Below are 15,410 nucleotides of genomic sequence, written 5' to 3'. Positions count from 1 at the left end.
GTGCCATTTGATTCTCATTTTCCTACACATTCCAACAGGCAAATGGCCAGATAATGGAAGTAGAAACCTACGCTCGTTTGGTGGGTAAGCAGTGCGCCAAACGAATGCTTTTGGTTGTCGCTTAACTTGCAAAAGGGCTACTGTCAGTGAGCTACGGCAAGGCAGCTTTGTGGAACTACATGAAAGTGTTGTTTTGTGATGATTTTGAAAAAATCCTACGAAATAGCTTAATCTAAAAGCAAAAGGAGAAGCTGAAAACGTAGCGAATCCTTACTGTTTATTCTGCCTAATCTTTCTTAATACACGTACTTTGTTACACTGAGTTGAGTTCATGACTGAAATAAAAAAGTAATAACAGATACCAAACGACGTGCGGTTCTACAGTCTCACACTCTGAACTGCTGGTGTTGGCGTTGGGGACGATTCGGCGGGTTGTTCCTTGATCTCGTTCCATTTCTGTACCTTACCGGATCCAAACACCGTAAAAATGATACCGGATAGAATGTAGATTCCTGCCGTGATGAGAAACACGTACTTCCATTCGTCCATTGTGTTCTGTTTTGAAACCGAAACCCGTTCAGCAAGCATGTAATCCTTGTAATGTAAGGTGTGTAATCGTGAATTCGTCTATACCTTTTCCTTCGTGAAGAATGCGACCAGCATCGGAGCCAGAAAGCCGGCCGTTGTGGCCAAAAAGTTCATCAATCCATACAGGGTAGCCGCAAAGTTGGGTGCCAAATCTTGCGCGTTGACCAAATTGGTGATCGTGGAGGCACCGTTGAAGCCCAGACAGGCCACGATACACGACACTGTGACGATGGGATCCCGTGCAATAAACGGTAGTGCGATCAGGAATGCACCTGGCAGGAAGTGAGCTGAAAGTAGAGACCAAGGAAACATTCGGGATAGAACAGGTGTTTTCGCCCTGCACCTGGTGAACCTACAGAATACGGTGAAGGATTTGCGGAGGCTGGTCACACTCATGAGTTGCTTGCGGCGCAACAGGTCGCCAATGTATCCGAAGAGAAAGCCGGAAAACATTCTGGCCACGTACGGCAAACTGGAGAGAAATCCGGCGTTGGCCAGCTTGAAGCCCAGTACTTCGTTTATGAACTTGGGCGCTTGCGTGACGAAGAAGTTCAAGCCCCAGAAGCTGGCGTAGTGAGCCAGGATCAGTGCCAAAAAGGGTAACGAAGTCAGCACTTTCGCGAGTGGTGGTCGTGCCTTGACCTTCGAGACGGTATCACCGAAAGATGATTCGATGAAGTCGCGCTCCTCTTTCGTGATGGTCTTGTGTTCACTCGGCGAGTCCGATACGAGCCAAAACCAGACGATCCCTACGAGGGCCGATATTAGGGCTGGCACGTAAAAGGCGTACACCCATCCCAGGTGCTCGGTCAGCAGGCCAGCGAAAGGCCATGTTATGACCGTTCCGAACGTACTACCGCCAGAAATGCAGGCAACGGCTTTGCTTTTCTCGTTCGGTGGAATCCAGCGTGAGATGACGTTGTGTAGCGTTGGGTAGACGCACCCGCTCAGCACTCCAATCAGGAATCGACCCGCTATGATAGCACTCGCGTCAACCATGGCGAAAAGCGGGAAAAGCGCCGTAACGATGGCCGACAATAAAAAGGAGTACCCGATCAGCCGCTGTGGCCCGTATCGTTCAGCTAGTGGGCCGGCCGGGAGTGACGTTAAAAGATAACCGTAGAAATAGGCACCCAGTATGTGGCTCTGTACAGTTTGGCTCCAGTCGTAGCGTGGACCAAAATCCGGAACCAGTGGCGTGACTTGGTCATCATTGTCATCGCCGTACTGGGTGTCATTGAAGGGTAGTAGCAACGATCCATTCGTCACATCAAGGGTCACCAAGGGTTCCGAGGTCACGGTGGTCGCGGTGGTGGCGATGCCGTTGATGGTGGTGTGGTTAGTGCCGCGTACCGTCGGTTGTACCATTGCGAGCAGATTGATCGACATGTGTACACGCAACATGAACGATGCCGTACACGCCATGAATATCATGATCGTTACTATCAGCCGCTTTGGGATCGCTCCTGGAAACAAGCAAAAGACAATGTTACCTTTCTAGATTCACGATGATCGAATGATAGGAGTTGAAAATACATACCCGGAATTATATCACTATTTATTATCATGGCGCAGGTTGTATAACATCAACAACCAAACTCAAAGATAGGAGCTATTATTGTACTTCTGTAGGATAAATACCATTTACTATGTCAGTAACATCGATTCACGTTCCCTGGAGAAGCAAGTAAAATCGCAAGGAACCTCATTAGCTTTGGTTCCGATCACGACTGAACCAAAGAAAAAAGGTCAATAATTCGGAATTGTCTCGGACAGACTCGGTGGAATGCGGCTAATGAATTCACAACAGTCCCACTAGAAATCATCAAATAAGCCAAACAAAGAAGTAAAAACTAATCTTCTTTCGAGAATTGCTCCGACCTGGGCGAATTGAAGATAATTGAAAAAAAACATCTGAACCATCCAGCAGGTCAATCGAAGAACATACGATGCATTTAAAAAAAAATGAATTGAATTGGATTAGTTACAAAAAAATGACTTCTATCAGACGATCAGACGAGGAACATCCTACTAAAAAAAAACTAAAGAAACAACCTTGAGTTGAATTCAAGGGGCATCGATGTGACGGACCCCACGGACCGGTGTCCCGATTTGGCTTTCGGTCGCGGATACGTGGTTTAAAACGCGATCCAAATATTCTGTTCCGCCGACCAAGGCAACTGGACGGATTACGTAGGGGGAGGGTAAAGTAGCAAGGACGCGCCATTGATTTCAAGAGTACGGCGCGAAGGTTTGTGTACGCCATTGTTAGGCCTTATCACGATGGGAAGGGGCCGCGGAATAGATGCGAGCAGCAATTAGTTGTATGTAATTAACTTTGCCGCAAAATGAGAGACATCAATGATTACGCAGCGACGAACCAGTACGTTGAATTTTTCGAAACTCACTCTCCACCCAAACACCCAATAGTTTACTAAGGTTTGTATCACTAACAATTTATAAAGAGATCCGGTGATTGTGATGTTGGTGATGAAAAGAAAGACTTATAACTATTAGCCTTTTAATAATTGCACTGTTTGGTAAAGGCGTGAAAATTGTTCTTCATTAGGCGATAAACTCGACGATTGGTATCGAGGTGTTACCGCGCTATCGCTTGCCAGAACCACCAATGACCGGATAAACGAGTGGCATTTAACGCATTGTCGCCTTGGCACGAGGGCCGTATAGAAGGAAAGCTTTACCATTACAATTAGCGCCTTTCTGGTTAGTCGAAATGGTGACGAAGTGAAAAGTTAATAACGAAGACGAAGCAAACATGATGGCTCTCAAAGCATATGCAGTCCTCTTCCCTTTGCCTGATTGCTGTTTGTGAGTATTTGCGAAACAAAAAAGCTATCCGGTTCCAGTCAGTGGAATTCCCCATTAGACACCCGTACCACTGCGAATTGAACTGCTGTCCGAGCGCTCGCGGGATCCAGAACCGGAATGTACGAAAAGAGACCGAGCTGAATGGCCCTAAATAACTGTATTATAGCTGGAATATGGCCTGCACACTGGGAGAGATGAAATTTACGAGCAACCCATTCTGGAATGTCTCATGGTCCCTGTTACGAAAGCCACGAAGCGATAACATACGAAAATGACTTAAAAAGGTGGAACATGCAACCGGTATTTATGACACAAAAATCCTCGGTTTCGCATGCGGACAACATTTGGATGGAGAGTGGAGAGTGGAGTCTCGAGACGACAAGGCCAGGCCGGTCGGTCGGTCCGTTTGCCCTGAGGCACTGCTAGAGTCGCTGATCAATGCAAAGGTCTTAGTTTTCGCGAACAGAGAAAATAAGGGGGCAACGAACAGCTGAGGACAAGAACTCTTGGTCGTCAAACCACGCGAGGCGGAAATATCAGCCGAACCAAACACACTCCATTTGTATCGTATCACTGGGTAAAGGTTAAGGTCTTGAATCTGTGCGATTCTGCCGATGATTGAACTTTTCGATCGACGGAATCGATCGGAGTATTGAAAGTTGCACTCGTACCACCAGGAAACGAATACTCTCTGTTCGTAGGTGATTTGAACACTACACACTCATTGCGCACAATTTCGATAACCAACAGCGAAGAATAAACAGTTAGAGCCGCACGAAAGAATGCCGCGATCGTTTTAAAAGCCCTCACGTTAGACACGTTAGTCGAATGAACACAAATTTATGATCTTCACTAGCCGCAGCACTATAGGCGTTTGGTGATCGTTTATAAATCACCGGAGATCGTGTTCACACACTCCCGCACTGCAAAGCTCCGCTCCCAGCACTCCCCCCCCCCTTTTACATTGTCTTCAAATGATTCCCGTAAACTCACGCGAACACCTCACCGCACCAGCACTCTGGCGACGAGCGATCAACAATCAATACCGCGGCAAACGGGACTGGATGGGATGTGCGTGCCAGTGGCCGGAACAGCGACAAAAATACGTGTTCGGTACGTTCGATCGATCGCTACCAACTTCGTGAATCCGCGTTGATCGTGCTACTGCTGGGTGCGACCAACTGTCCTGGTGTGTATCTTTCCTTCACTCGGCCATACACGCGCTCTCGTTCTCGCACTGATAGCGCTAGTACATCATAACCGCGCCACTCACCCGCTACGATTGCAAAAACGCGAGACTCTACTCCTCCCCTTTCCACCGCGATGGAGTTGCTCCGATCCGGTCCGGGGACACGGTGCGTTGCATTTAAGGGCCACCGGTGCCGTGTTTCTCATACCCATCGGTGGCTGCTGTTGCGTTGTGTGTTCGCTCTCGAAGCTCTCGAAGATACATCGGCCCGCAGAAAGCCAACAAAATTGTGATAAGATCCAATGATGCAACTTTAGGTCGCTGTTTCCGTTACGTCCGGTGACCAGGGCTGTGCGCCGATGGCGGAAATTCGTGAACGTTGCTGATTGTATTGAGATGCTGAAGAATACGGTGATATTTTAAGCGGACAAGCAGTCAAAAGCTACCGGTGAAGCATGTTTAGTGCTGCGATTGCGCTTTGTATTTTATTCATTGCTTGGATACTTATCGATTTTCTCATTTCCGCGTGGTTGATACGATGAAGTTTTCAGGACATTAGGTTGGATGCAATTTCCGAACGAATACCAGGGAACGGAGCTAGACAGCAAAAGAAAATTCACTCATTCAACGCGTAAAAATGACCTAAAATAATGCAAAAATGATGGAGTTTTGACGACGTGCCGGGGGAAAAGAGCGTTAATCAACCAAAACTCAAACGCCGAGCGTAGAGTAAGGTGGGGCAAAAGTGCGAACTTAGTGGATTTTGATTTTTATTAAAAAAACGAATTAAGTTACAATTGAACAAAAAAAGCATTGATTGCATTGAAAAGCCACCAGTGGGGCAAAAATGCGATCCTTAAAAATGCAGCAGTTATTCACGAATTCATGTGTGCAGTTTCAGTGTTTTTCAATCTTTGCTCTTTCCTTAGTTCTTTGTGATTCATTGAACTATTTTTTTACGTTTACTTGATCTGTTTCACTGTTTTTCTGCTTGCTCTTTAGACTTCTCTTTAGATTTTAGATCGATTATTTCCTTGAATGGCGCGCTGATAATAACTTCAGATCGCTGGTATCATTCCTGTCTTTGCTGTGGCTCCTCTCGTTTTGGCAGAGCCTAATTGTTGCCAAGGATACAAGATCCGACTGCTTCATGGACATCGGTACGGTTGAAGTTGAAGTGCTCTCTGAGCAAATTTTCTCAAGAAATTCCAGGACATTTCGAAGAGAAATTAAGAGCGGTTTATGCTTCTCTCTGGAGTCAGCATGTTAATTGGAAGCATAAAAAGATGTCCAATTTGAATGATGTGGCAAATGAAGATGTTGAATTTGGAGGAGCAGTAGAATTAGTTATCGAATGAATGTGGCATATGCGAATCAAATTTTCAAATCAAATTTTGCCCAAAATTACTGTAAAATATTGACCATTCATCATGTTCTTCATCCTTTTTCCGTTTTTCAAACAAGGTGGCACGAAGTACGAGCCTGAGTGATACTCTCACGAACGGTTTGGGACTTTTTTTCAATCAATACGGACGGCTGTTCGAAGAGTGTTAACATAATAATATTCCGACTTCGGATTCCTCGCTCTCAGCCTCTGGGAACAGTGCGGGACTCTCATTCATGAAATTAATAACTGGGTTCCCCGCTATCAACCTGCTGCTGTATTTCTCTTTCGATATTACTAGTAGCGAGGTTCTCAGTAGTTCAAACACCTGTCTAAATACTCTTGAATATCAGGTCAGCTGTGGTCTTGTATCGATCCTGTGTTTCAAAGAAGCTACTCAGCATACCGCACAGATTATAGCGATTCTGGCCATCGAAAGGCTTACTCTAGGTAATTTTTGATTCTGTAAGTAATAGGGGATTCTGTTAGGTGTCGGAAACAGTGCAATAAGCTTCTGCCGTTTCCAGCGGTCTGGGAAAACACCATTCTCCAGACACTTTGGCAGTGTGATTAGCGCCGAAACTTCACAATCAAATGCCTGTGCTATTATTACTCAAATTTGCTGTCCAGTCCTGTCACGGTAGTGCCGACGCATCGTTTCCCTGTTGGCGATCTAACTCTACAAAATGCCTTCGCTGCACCACGGTTGTAAGCCTCTGTTGTAGCCGCGGATCCGAAATGTGAATCCTTCTATGGTGGGTCAGAGTTTACGCATCGAAACGGAGGCGTACCGATGTGCAATTATTTCACGACTCGGCAACGCCACTTTAGCGAAGGATTACAGGGAGACATTTCTCTCCTACCCACTTGTTAGATTAAATCCGGAGGATCCTGAGCTGAGCTGAGCTGAGAGAGGTTTTAAAGTACGTTTACGCAGTAAGCGCCATGCCATTTGAGTTTAAAAAACAAATCTGCTTTGAATGCTGTGAAACTCTCCCAAAATGCTCTTGAAAGGGTTTGATTTTAGGCAAAAGAAATACCGAAACCCCCACACTACCGTTCATCGAGTTATAAGGATACGAATGTAGCATCGCTCCGTGCCGTAGTGGAGGCGCGCTCACGGTGGATGCTCTTGCTGTCGAGTATGCGACGGTTGTCGCCTAGCAAGGAAGAAGGATGTTAACACGCTTGTGATAAGTCGTCGCACCTTTTTATTCCATTTACACCTCCTTGCGTCTTGCCTCCTCCTGTCTTGCGTGTTATCATTGCATTTCGGTCACTTTTCTGACGTTCTTTACCCTTAGAAAGCATCCTGAGGGTCCCGAGTCTGTGAGGATTGAAGAGAATATAAAAAAAACGGACAGCATTGAGAGAAAATTAGGTTTTTACCAACACCGCACCCCCCCCCCCCCCCCACCAATTAATTTTTTTATCAGCCGTTTGACTGACGTCGAGCAGTTTAAAAAGTGCTCGACCTAAATTTCGACCAGTTTTTTTTGCACACTAGCCCCCTCTAGGCGGCAAAATCTGGAATTCGACAAATGGAGATTTCATGCTCCATATTTGGCTAAATTTTTCGCGTGCGCCACCACCTACGGTAGTGTAGTGGTTAGCACAGCCAATTCCCATCCGCTGATCCAGGGTTTGAACCCTTCTGCAGCCATAAAACTTTTTTTTTTTGTGTGTGGGCGTTCCGACCGATCGAGCGATCGACTTGCGCATGTGCGATCTCCGGCGTGCTCTCCAGAATATACGCAAAATGCTTAACTAAAATGATCTGCTCTGTGTGTGGTTTTGGCGAGCTCTGTATCGGTCAATCTGCTGATCTGCTGTTGAAACCGCGGACCCCTCCTGCAGCATACTCCGATCGTCGTCATTATGCGACTTCACCGTTTGGAAACATGCGTCTGCGCCTCGAACCGTGCTCCAGTGAATATTGTGTACTAGAGCGGCAAAGGACCAGATTAGTCGATCAGGACAACATCTTGCTGCGACATACTGAACGCGATATGTACAGAACTGTCGTGAGGTTTTATGTGGTTGCGAATTTCCAATTCAACGGCCAACGACTGGAGCGGGTTTCGTCGAGAACATCACGCGCATGATTGAGGCGGCGCTAGGAAGGACCTCCACCCACCCTTTCCATTCATTCCCCGAATATTGGCCACAGGAGGTGCAAATGACAACCGTGGACCAATTTCAATCTGACCGCGGTTTCAAATTACAATTTCAGATGTCTGTTGCAATCAAAGAACGGAGGACCAGTCTTGGACCGGTATCCACTACGCCTTATCGCCACCAGAAGATTGATCTTCAAAGTGGGCTCCCACTACGCTGCAGGATAGTCTCTTAGGCTAAACATGATGGAAGCTACATCTGCTAACTCATAATCATTTACTTTTTTATCCTTCTTCTCCTTCTATTTAGTTTCATACTCGGGATCAGAGAACGAGAAAAGGATCATCTCCAAACAGGTTTGATATTCCTGCGTGCTATCGCTGGTTATGTTATCCATTTTATTCATACTGACCATTATTTTTATAACTATTCAAAACGAATATTCATAAGAAATATAAGAACTGTAGATGTGAGATAGATAAAACTAAAATCGACCAAATGAATAGAGGAATAGAAGTTAGACTAAAAGTTATTCCGATTAGAACGATTGCAAAAAGTGGAAGAGGTTTTATCAATTTCCACTGCCACTAACTTGAACAGCATTTGATCGACTTTTTATTTCTCATACAGTCGGAGCGGGTCCGTATTTTTATTTGTTTAAAACGACCCCGCTGCTTCCCTCGCTCTTAGCCCCTGGGAGCTTTACAAGTGTTTTGCTTCCCAGGGGCTGTATTTGATCGACTGGGTATGATTTTAATGTCGATTTCTGGGTAAGTGTTAATTTAAAGAAAAACAGTTTTGGGATGATTGCTTGATTATTGTTTGGAAGCAGAGTTTGGCCGTCAAACTCTATCTCCTCGAACAATTCTAACTCCATCCCTTGTACCTCTTGATTATGCTTGAAGATACGAACATTTCATGTCTTTCTTCAGTCAAAACCCAACAATCTGTACCATTGTCATTCAGTTTATAATTTTCCATCGAAACATCTTCTACACCACCTTTTACCCACGCGTTTGGGTAAGTCATGGGTGATGGCGGGTCGACCATTGGCTCATTTATAATGTCCTCGATAAGGATTTGCAAAGGATTCGAATGAGTTACCCACGTCAAACGTTTCAAACGAACAGAGTGAGAGTGGAACTGCAATGTAGTCTCACTTGTCTTGCGATATATATCGCTACTTAATATTCTAATGCTAATATACAAACGAAGAAACGAAACGAAGATCTCTTGTGAACAAAAGTGTTGCATAACACAAAATTGTAAATAGTTAAAGACAGCCTTAACGGCCGTACGATTATGATGTTTGCGATCGTTTTCTTGACCCTGCAGGAATACAAAATTCACATGTTGGCCAATTCATTTCTTGTCAATCGCTAGCTTCAAGCGGATTTCAGGAGATCCTTCAAACGATTTTAAAACATTAATAGCACGATAAATAGTACTAGATCTTGTGCCGTTAAGTATCTCAGAAATCATCAGCTGATCTTGCAAGGAATTGCAAATACGTAGCTGCGTGTGTTTGATCTTGTTCGCGATTTCGCCAAAAGCCGTCCATCTCGAGCAGTTGGCAAAGATCCATTGCAGATCATGAACAATCACCATGCTGTTGAGTACCGACTCGTATTGGCGGATCCGGAACAACCGGATCGTATTGGCGCAACCCAGCATTGTCTCATGCTGATGCGTGCTGATAAGAACACGTTAATTTACTAGGTTGACAAATAAGAACGGTTTTATGCGGGTAATTCAGGTTACAATAGACCAAAGACTCTATAGTCTCAATTTGATTTGGAGAATGGGTTCTAACATCTGGATTTTTTTTTAACATAACATTAATTAACTTTATTTTCCATAAGGTCTAATCGTCCTACCGTCTCGTATAACAAAATAGTATCACATTTACGCCCTTAATTGCTTGTTTTCATATTTTGTACACCCTTCTGGTTAGCTTTCAAAACTGCTACATTTCTACATGGTGCGCCATCAGGATGTATCCTATTTAAAAGTTGAATGTCTCTGTCATTTTTCAGACGATTTTATAAAATAAATCAGTTTTATTGAGGTTAGTCTATGCCATTTATTGTACCATACTCAAAATATGATATCGATCAAATGACCGCCTTCATTCGACATACAAAGAAGAGGCTCTTTTTCGGGCATTTTACATTGGTTTGACAACATTTAGGGAGTTATTTTGGCATTTTTAGCTCCAATATTTGTTGTAAGTTGTTTCATAGTCTTCGTTTTGTTAGCATAAACCTTATTTTTCAAATAGGACCACAAAAAAGCCATCGCCGTCATATGCGGCGAACGAGGATTCACAATCCATTGTTCGACCGCAGCTTTCACTATTGACCGATTATTTTCAATTTTAAGTGTGACAATTTCAGTCCGCTTTTTTAACGTAAAGTGATGCATTTCTAAAATGGCACAGACTGACATTTTAGAAACTGTCTTATTTGTCAAAATCGGCTAAAAAAAGACAGAGTTATTCATCTTTAAGATAGGATACATCCTGATGGCGCACCCTGTATAACAACACAAACTTTCGATCATCCTGGAAAGCATTAGAAACTTAGAAGCAACAACATATCGGCTGTACTACAAGATTATGACATAAGTAGTGCTATGCCCGTGTTAGCAGCAGCTAGTACGTTAATTGCGCGTGTCAACTTACATCATTTTTTAAAACAAAAACACACCTGCCTTGTTGTTCGTTGGAATGTGGCATCCGAGACAACCGCAAACCATGAAAAACTAAAAAAAAGTCAGTAAAAAAAAACAGACCGATGGGTAGTTTTTTAATCTTCATTTTTCATCATATAACTGTTGTGGTTTTTTTCAACGCAGTTGTGCAGAGTTGGCAAGAAAATAAACGCTAACCGCCATATGGGAAGTAAGTGGAATTGCACGCCCCAGCTTCGGATGCACGAGCGGTAGGACGCACTCTGTTGCTGATCAATAGCCAGTAAGTTTGATCGTATCAGATGGAATGTTTCATTTGCAGATCGGGCAAGTTCCGGCTGCACAGCTGAAGGTAAGTAGTGATAGAGTGCGTTTTGCCATACCCTTGGCCAGCCAGGAACGTTGGCACTGCGTTCAGCGGAGCAGCGTCGAAACGTGAGACGTGAAATTACACTGAACCTTGCACGCTGATAGAGAACTGAAACGAGGAATGCTGGAAAACAGCGCGAAATACACGTTCCACGTTCCGGTTTTTCGGGGTAGCGGACTAAATGGTGCTGCTACTAAATGAGAAAAGAGTAACGTTCGTAGCCTAGGATCTGCTGTTTAACGTAAACATACCGCACCGCGTGCACCCGCCTGGTACGCTGCGTATCGCTGGAGTGTTGTTGAAATGAAACTGTAAAAAAAGAAGAAAGGTCGTGGTGATAGCAGAGCGGCCGACACGCAAGGCACAACACTCAAGGCACTGATGGGCCAGTGGCAGTTGTCGGAGAAGCGTCACGGTTTATAAAAGGGCGTGGAGCCCTGGGTGGACATTTTAGTTTGACAGCGTACAGTTCCCCGCCAAGTCGGTTATAGTTGGACCAGGCGAGCGGAGAGCACGATACAGTATCGGTGCATCAAAGCTTTGTCACGATGGGTGGTTCCGAAAGCCGGGGTTATCCGGGGCTTAGATTGATCGTTTTTTTCGTTCTGCTGTCCCTCTGCCATCCATCGAGTGGTGCCCAACGTGGGGCAAATGCCGCCAAGTCCAAGTCGACCGCCTTGTTCCTGACAGTGAAAAGTTCTAACTTTTGCATCGCCAAGTTCGATCACATCACGAGCGGTTACCTATTACTGACCGACATCATGATCAGCCCTGACGGAGTTCCGCTCGAGATCTTTAAAGAAAACTGTGAGTTTTAGTTTCGCCAGCCGCTGTGCTAATGCCGGTTGTTGCTAACTTCGTACGTCTGATTGGTTCCGTGCTAGGTGTTTGTAAGAAGCAGCCTGGATTGAAGATAATCATCTCGCTGGGAGGCTCGGTAGTGCCATCCGAGCTGTTCGCTTACCTGGCTAGCGATGAGACACGGCGTCCAGCGTTTTGCGATAATTTGGTGGAGTTTGTGTTATCACATGGATTTCATGGAATCGACCTTTCTTGGTTGTATCCATCACCACAGGAGCGGGTAAGTACTATCTGCTTATGAGTGGTAAAAGCATTGCTCTACATAAAACGGTTTCCAGCACCACTATGTTAACTTGCTGAGAGATCTGCGGCTGGCCTGCGATCGCAATGGGTTGATCCTGACAGTGACCGTTCCAAGCCGCCCCTCGGTGATCGAAGTTAACTATCCTGTAGAAAAGCTAGAGAAGTATTGCGACTTTGTGATTCTCTCTACCACCGAGTATCGGAAGTTGCGCAAAACGTCCTTTATTGCTCCGCTGTACTCGTGCAGTCCGGGCTCATCAAATAGTATTGTAAGTAGTGCTGGAGGTGATGCAAAAACCCGAAAGCAGCATTCTGAACGTATGCCATTTCGTTGCATAGGACTACCATGTGGATCGCTGGAAAACGGCCGGTCTGAGCTCGAGCAAGATAGTGATCGTAATACAGACCATGACCTTGACGTACAAACTGTACATTCCGAACGAGTACCGCATTGGTACACCAGCGCTGCAGTTGAAGATACGGCCGTACTACAAGATCTGCCGCAAGCTGTACAGTGGATCGTTGGAAATATGGGACAGTAATGCCAAGAGTCCGTATGCGTTCCGCGATTTATCGTGGTACTCTTACGAGAACGAAAAGTCTATCAAGGAGAAGGTGGGCTTTGTGGTGCAGCAGCGCCTCGGGGGATTGGCCGTGTTCTACTACGATGAAGATGACCCGATCAACATTTGCGGAGATGGTCAGTATCCTATGACGGCGATGGTCATAGGGGCCCTACAATCCGATTACCAACCACCGGCGGTAATCAGTGAACCACCGATCTATCCCTATGAAGCACCATCCATTGGCTACTCAATCGCACGGGCCAGTGAACTGGATTCGTTCCTTCGGTTCGCGGAAGGCGAAGGCTCACGTGGAGAAATGGTGCAAGTGCCAAGTGCCCCACCAACTGCACCAAGGCGTACACAAACGATCAACTCAAGATTCGAGAACCTTGCACTAGTGTCCGATTCGCCGATGACTGATGATGACTTGTTTCTCAAACAAGCCTTTGATTGGGATGACGATTTTGATGAACAGGAAGAATTCGTGATACCATCTACGGCGCAGGCGACCTCGACGGGTAACAGTCCATCCTTTGCTGATGTACTGTCAGGCAACGACAGACAAAGTGCCGTTGCTGTTGTCGACAATGAAAACCAGGGTCCGGTGGCGCAGAACTCCGTGCAACTGTTTTCGGAACCGGATCGTAGTAGCTCGCTTCAACTGTTTTCGGAACAGAGCAGCGCTGGTAGCAACCAGCGAAGCTATGGTGCGGCCTGTAAGAGGTGTGGTTCGCCCTTGCCTTCGCCATGTCACCATTGTCGGCATAACATTCCACATCTCAGTTATGGTGAGACTTGTAGCAAGTGTGATTCTGATTTGCCAATTCCACCTTGCCATCATTGTTCACCGGTGGTTCCACCACCGAAGCCTTGTGTACAGCATCCTGCCGGTGTACGGTTCTTTGCTGTGGCTCAGAATCCAACGACACCAAAGCCCACTACGACTACGATGGCACCACCTCCACCACCGGTCCACTTCTACGCGGTCAGCTCCGCCATAAACCATAAGCCACCATCTTCTTGCTTGACTGGTCTTGGCTTTAATTCCCCCGTTCAGTTTGTCGCAACAGCACATGGATCAGCTCCACCATGTGCCTCTACTCCACTACCACCTCCACCACCACCACCACCACCAGCACCACTGCCATGTCCTATGGTCAAGCTATATTCGGAAAACCTTCCAACACCGCAGCAGGCAAATCCAGGTATTGGCGTTCAATTTCATGCCGTTTCCGTTGGTAATCAACCGGTTCCATCGCCTGGAGCGTTCGTAGAGAAGATCTGCCCTCATGACGGTATACTACAGGATCCATATGACCGTAGGTCATACTATCTCTGTAAACGTGGCTTGTAAGTACAGTTCGGCCAAGGAAATAGAAATGTTTCGTAACGGTTCTCCATCTATCCATCTGTTTCCATCTAGGCCAATGTGTGATGAGAACAAATTCCACTGCGCACACGGGTACATCTTTGATGCAGCCGGCCAGAAGTGTGTTCCCGAGCGCGCTTACAAGTGATGGATGCTCATAGTATCAAGATGAGCCATCCCATCCGTTCGCCAGATCAAAGGCGATGGGCTCGGACTAATGGAGAGAAGCTTGCTTGTCACTAAAACAATCCAGTGATTGTGTCGATCGGTCTCTAAGGGTGTAGCAGCAGCAGCAGCAGGAGCAGCCGTGGGCAACGAGGACAAGTGTTGGAGAGTCCTAGATGTTAAGATTGAAGTTAAATAAAATGTTTGCTATTTAATCAAACTCCCTTCACTCACGTGCTTGTTTTGTGGTTAAACGGCAGTGCAGTGCGATAGGACTGTTGTAGAGCTTTTTGTAATTTTTCTTTAGTTCATTAAACGCTGCGACGCTGAGCACAGGTTGATTATGCGTTACAATCACGTAACAATCATGAAGTATGTGTCTTGGTACGTGCTCGTGATGCATTTGGCAGTTAATTTTGATACTAGACAAAAATAAAAACATCGCAATCTATCTTGTCTATAAATTAGTAAAAAAGTGCCCCTTGTATGCATGTTTGCAAGTTCGCGCATCACACAAAAGCTACTCGGCCGCGATCTTTACCGAACTTGCCACCTATCTATTTTCCTAGATGATCTGATGTCCTTTTCCCGGGACTCCTCTTCCTCGACCCCCCTAGCACTAATCTGTTAGCAAAACACAGAATATAGATTCGGTAGCTGCTTGAACGATCCAGAGACGATATTTTACGAGCGGTAACATAGATTCATCAACATACGATGTGTGGTGCCGAGACGTAAAGTTATCCAGTTTTCCGTTACATTTGCTCTCAAACATCACTACCATACATGCTGTGTTACGACCAGCACCTCGTTTGCCAATCCACCAAAAAACAGTGATTTCTTTCAGGTGGTTTGTACGGTGCAAAAGAACCAGAACGCCAAAGATGACCGGCAGCGATAATAATGGCCAAAGCGTCATTCCTATCGATCAACAAGGCTGAATCCATCGATCGGCGAATCGACCAACTAATTTTAAGTTCGCAATAGCAAATCCCATACAAAAATGCCCGATTTTGTATGGGAAATTTCTGCGGGGA

General features: G+C 45.6%; 3 protein-coding genes across 8 annotated transcripts in view; 2 read left to right on the top strand and 1 right to left on the bottom strand.

Moving 5' to 3' along the window:
- The window catches only part of LOC126576968 (arginyl-tRNA--protein transferase 1), a 2,808-nt gene extending 2,442 nt beyond the window's left edge, over nt 1-366 (top strand). For both annotated transcript variants that reach the window (XM_050238303.1, XM_050238302.1), the window contains exon 6: nt 39-366. In XM_050238303.1, the coding sequence (XP_050094260.1) occupies nt 39-125 (87 nt within the window). In that variant the 3' untranslated portion in view covers nt 126-366. The remainder of the gene's footprint in view (nt 1-38) is intronic.
- Nucleotides 263-4,565, bottom strand: LOC126576965 (putative inorganic phosphate cotransporter). Of its 5 annotated transcripts, none has more exons than XM_050238297.1 (5): nt 4,424-4,565; nt 2,129-2,263; nt 945-2,054; nt 634-875; nt 263-555 (listed from the first exon to the last, which is right to left on the bottom strand). In XM_050238297.1, exons 2-5 carry the CDS (start codon nt 2,154-2,156, stop codon nt 379-381), a joined length of 1,557 nt encoding a protein of 518 aa, XP_050094254.1. In that variant the 5' UTR covers nt 2,157-2,263; nt 4,424-4,565; the 3' UTR covers nt 263-378. The 5 variants fall into 5 exon arrangements, with proteins under 5 accessions (XP_050094254.1, XP_050094255.1, XP_050094256.1 ...); XM_050238298.1 differs by having other exon boundaries at nt 2,129-2,214; nt 4,411-4,540; XM_050238299.1 differs by having other exon boundaries at nt 4,464-4,531.
- A 7,152-nt stretch (nt 4,566-11,717) lies between these two features.
- LOC126576582 (uncharacterized) lies at nt 11,718-14,514 on the top strand. Its single transcript, XM_050237890.1, has 5 exons — nt 11,718-11,976; nt 12,054-12,250; nt 12,309-12,542; nt 12,613-14,189; nt 14,263-14,514. Exons 1-5 carry the CDS (start codon nt 11,718-11,720, stop codon nt 14,354-14,356), a joined length of 2,361 nt encoding a protein of 786 aa, XP_050093847.1. The 3' UTR covers nt 14,357-14,514.
- Nucleotides 14,515-15,410: the final 896 nt, after the last annotated feature.

The sequence above is a fragment of the Anopheles aquasalis genome, chromosome 3 (genome assembly GCF_943734665.1).
Source record: "Anopheles aquasalis chromosome 3, idAnoAquaMG_Q_19, whole genome shotgun sequence".
Taxonomy (NCBI): domain Eukaryota; kingdom Metazoa; phylum Arthropoda; class Insecta; order Diptera; family Culicidae; genus Anopheles; species Anopheles aquasalis.
This window is presented reverse-complemented; position numbering and strand designations above follow the sequence as displayed.

What these genes read in the sequence shown, in the direction of transcription:
- LOC126576965 (XM_050238297.1), bottom strand. Translation starts at nt 2,156, where the DNA reads ATGATAATAAATAGTGATATAATTCCGG. An exon ending in CAAATCCTTCACCGTATTCT is followed by an intron (nt 876 to 944) that starts GTAGGTTCACCA and finishes CTCTACTTTCAG; the next exon opens with CTCACTTCCTGCCAGGTGCA. An exon ending in CATTCTTCACGAAGGAAAAG is followed by an intron (nt 556 to 633) that starts GTATAGACGAAT and finishes GTTTCAAAACAG; the next exon opens with AACACAATGGACGAATGGAA.
- LOC126576582 (XM_050237890.1), top strand. Translation starts at nt 11,718, where the DNA reads ATGGGTGGTTCCGAAAGCCGGGGTTATCCGGGGCTTAGATTGATCGTT. An exon ending in CGAGATCTTTAAAGAAAACT is followed by an intron (nt 11,977 to 12,053) that starts GTGAGTTTTAGT and finishes GTTCCGTGCTAG; the next exon opens with GTGTTTGTAAGAAGCAGCCT. An exon ending in ATCCATCACCACAGGAGCGG is followed by an intron (nt 12,251 to 12,308) that starts GTAAGTACTATC and finishes AACGGTTTCCAG; the next exon opens with CACCACTATGTTAACTTGCT.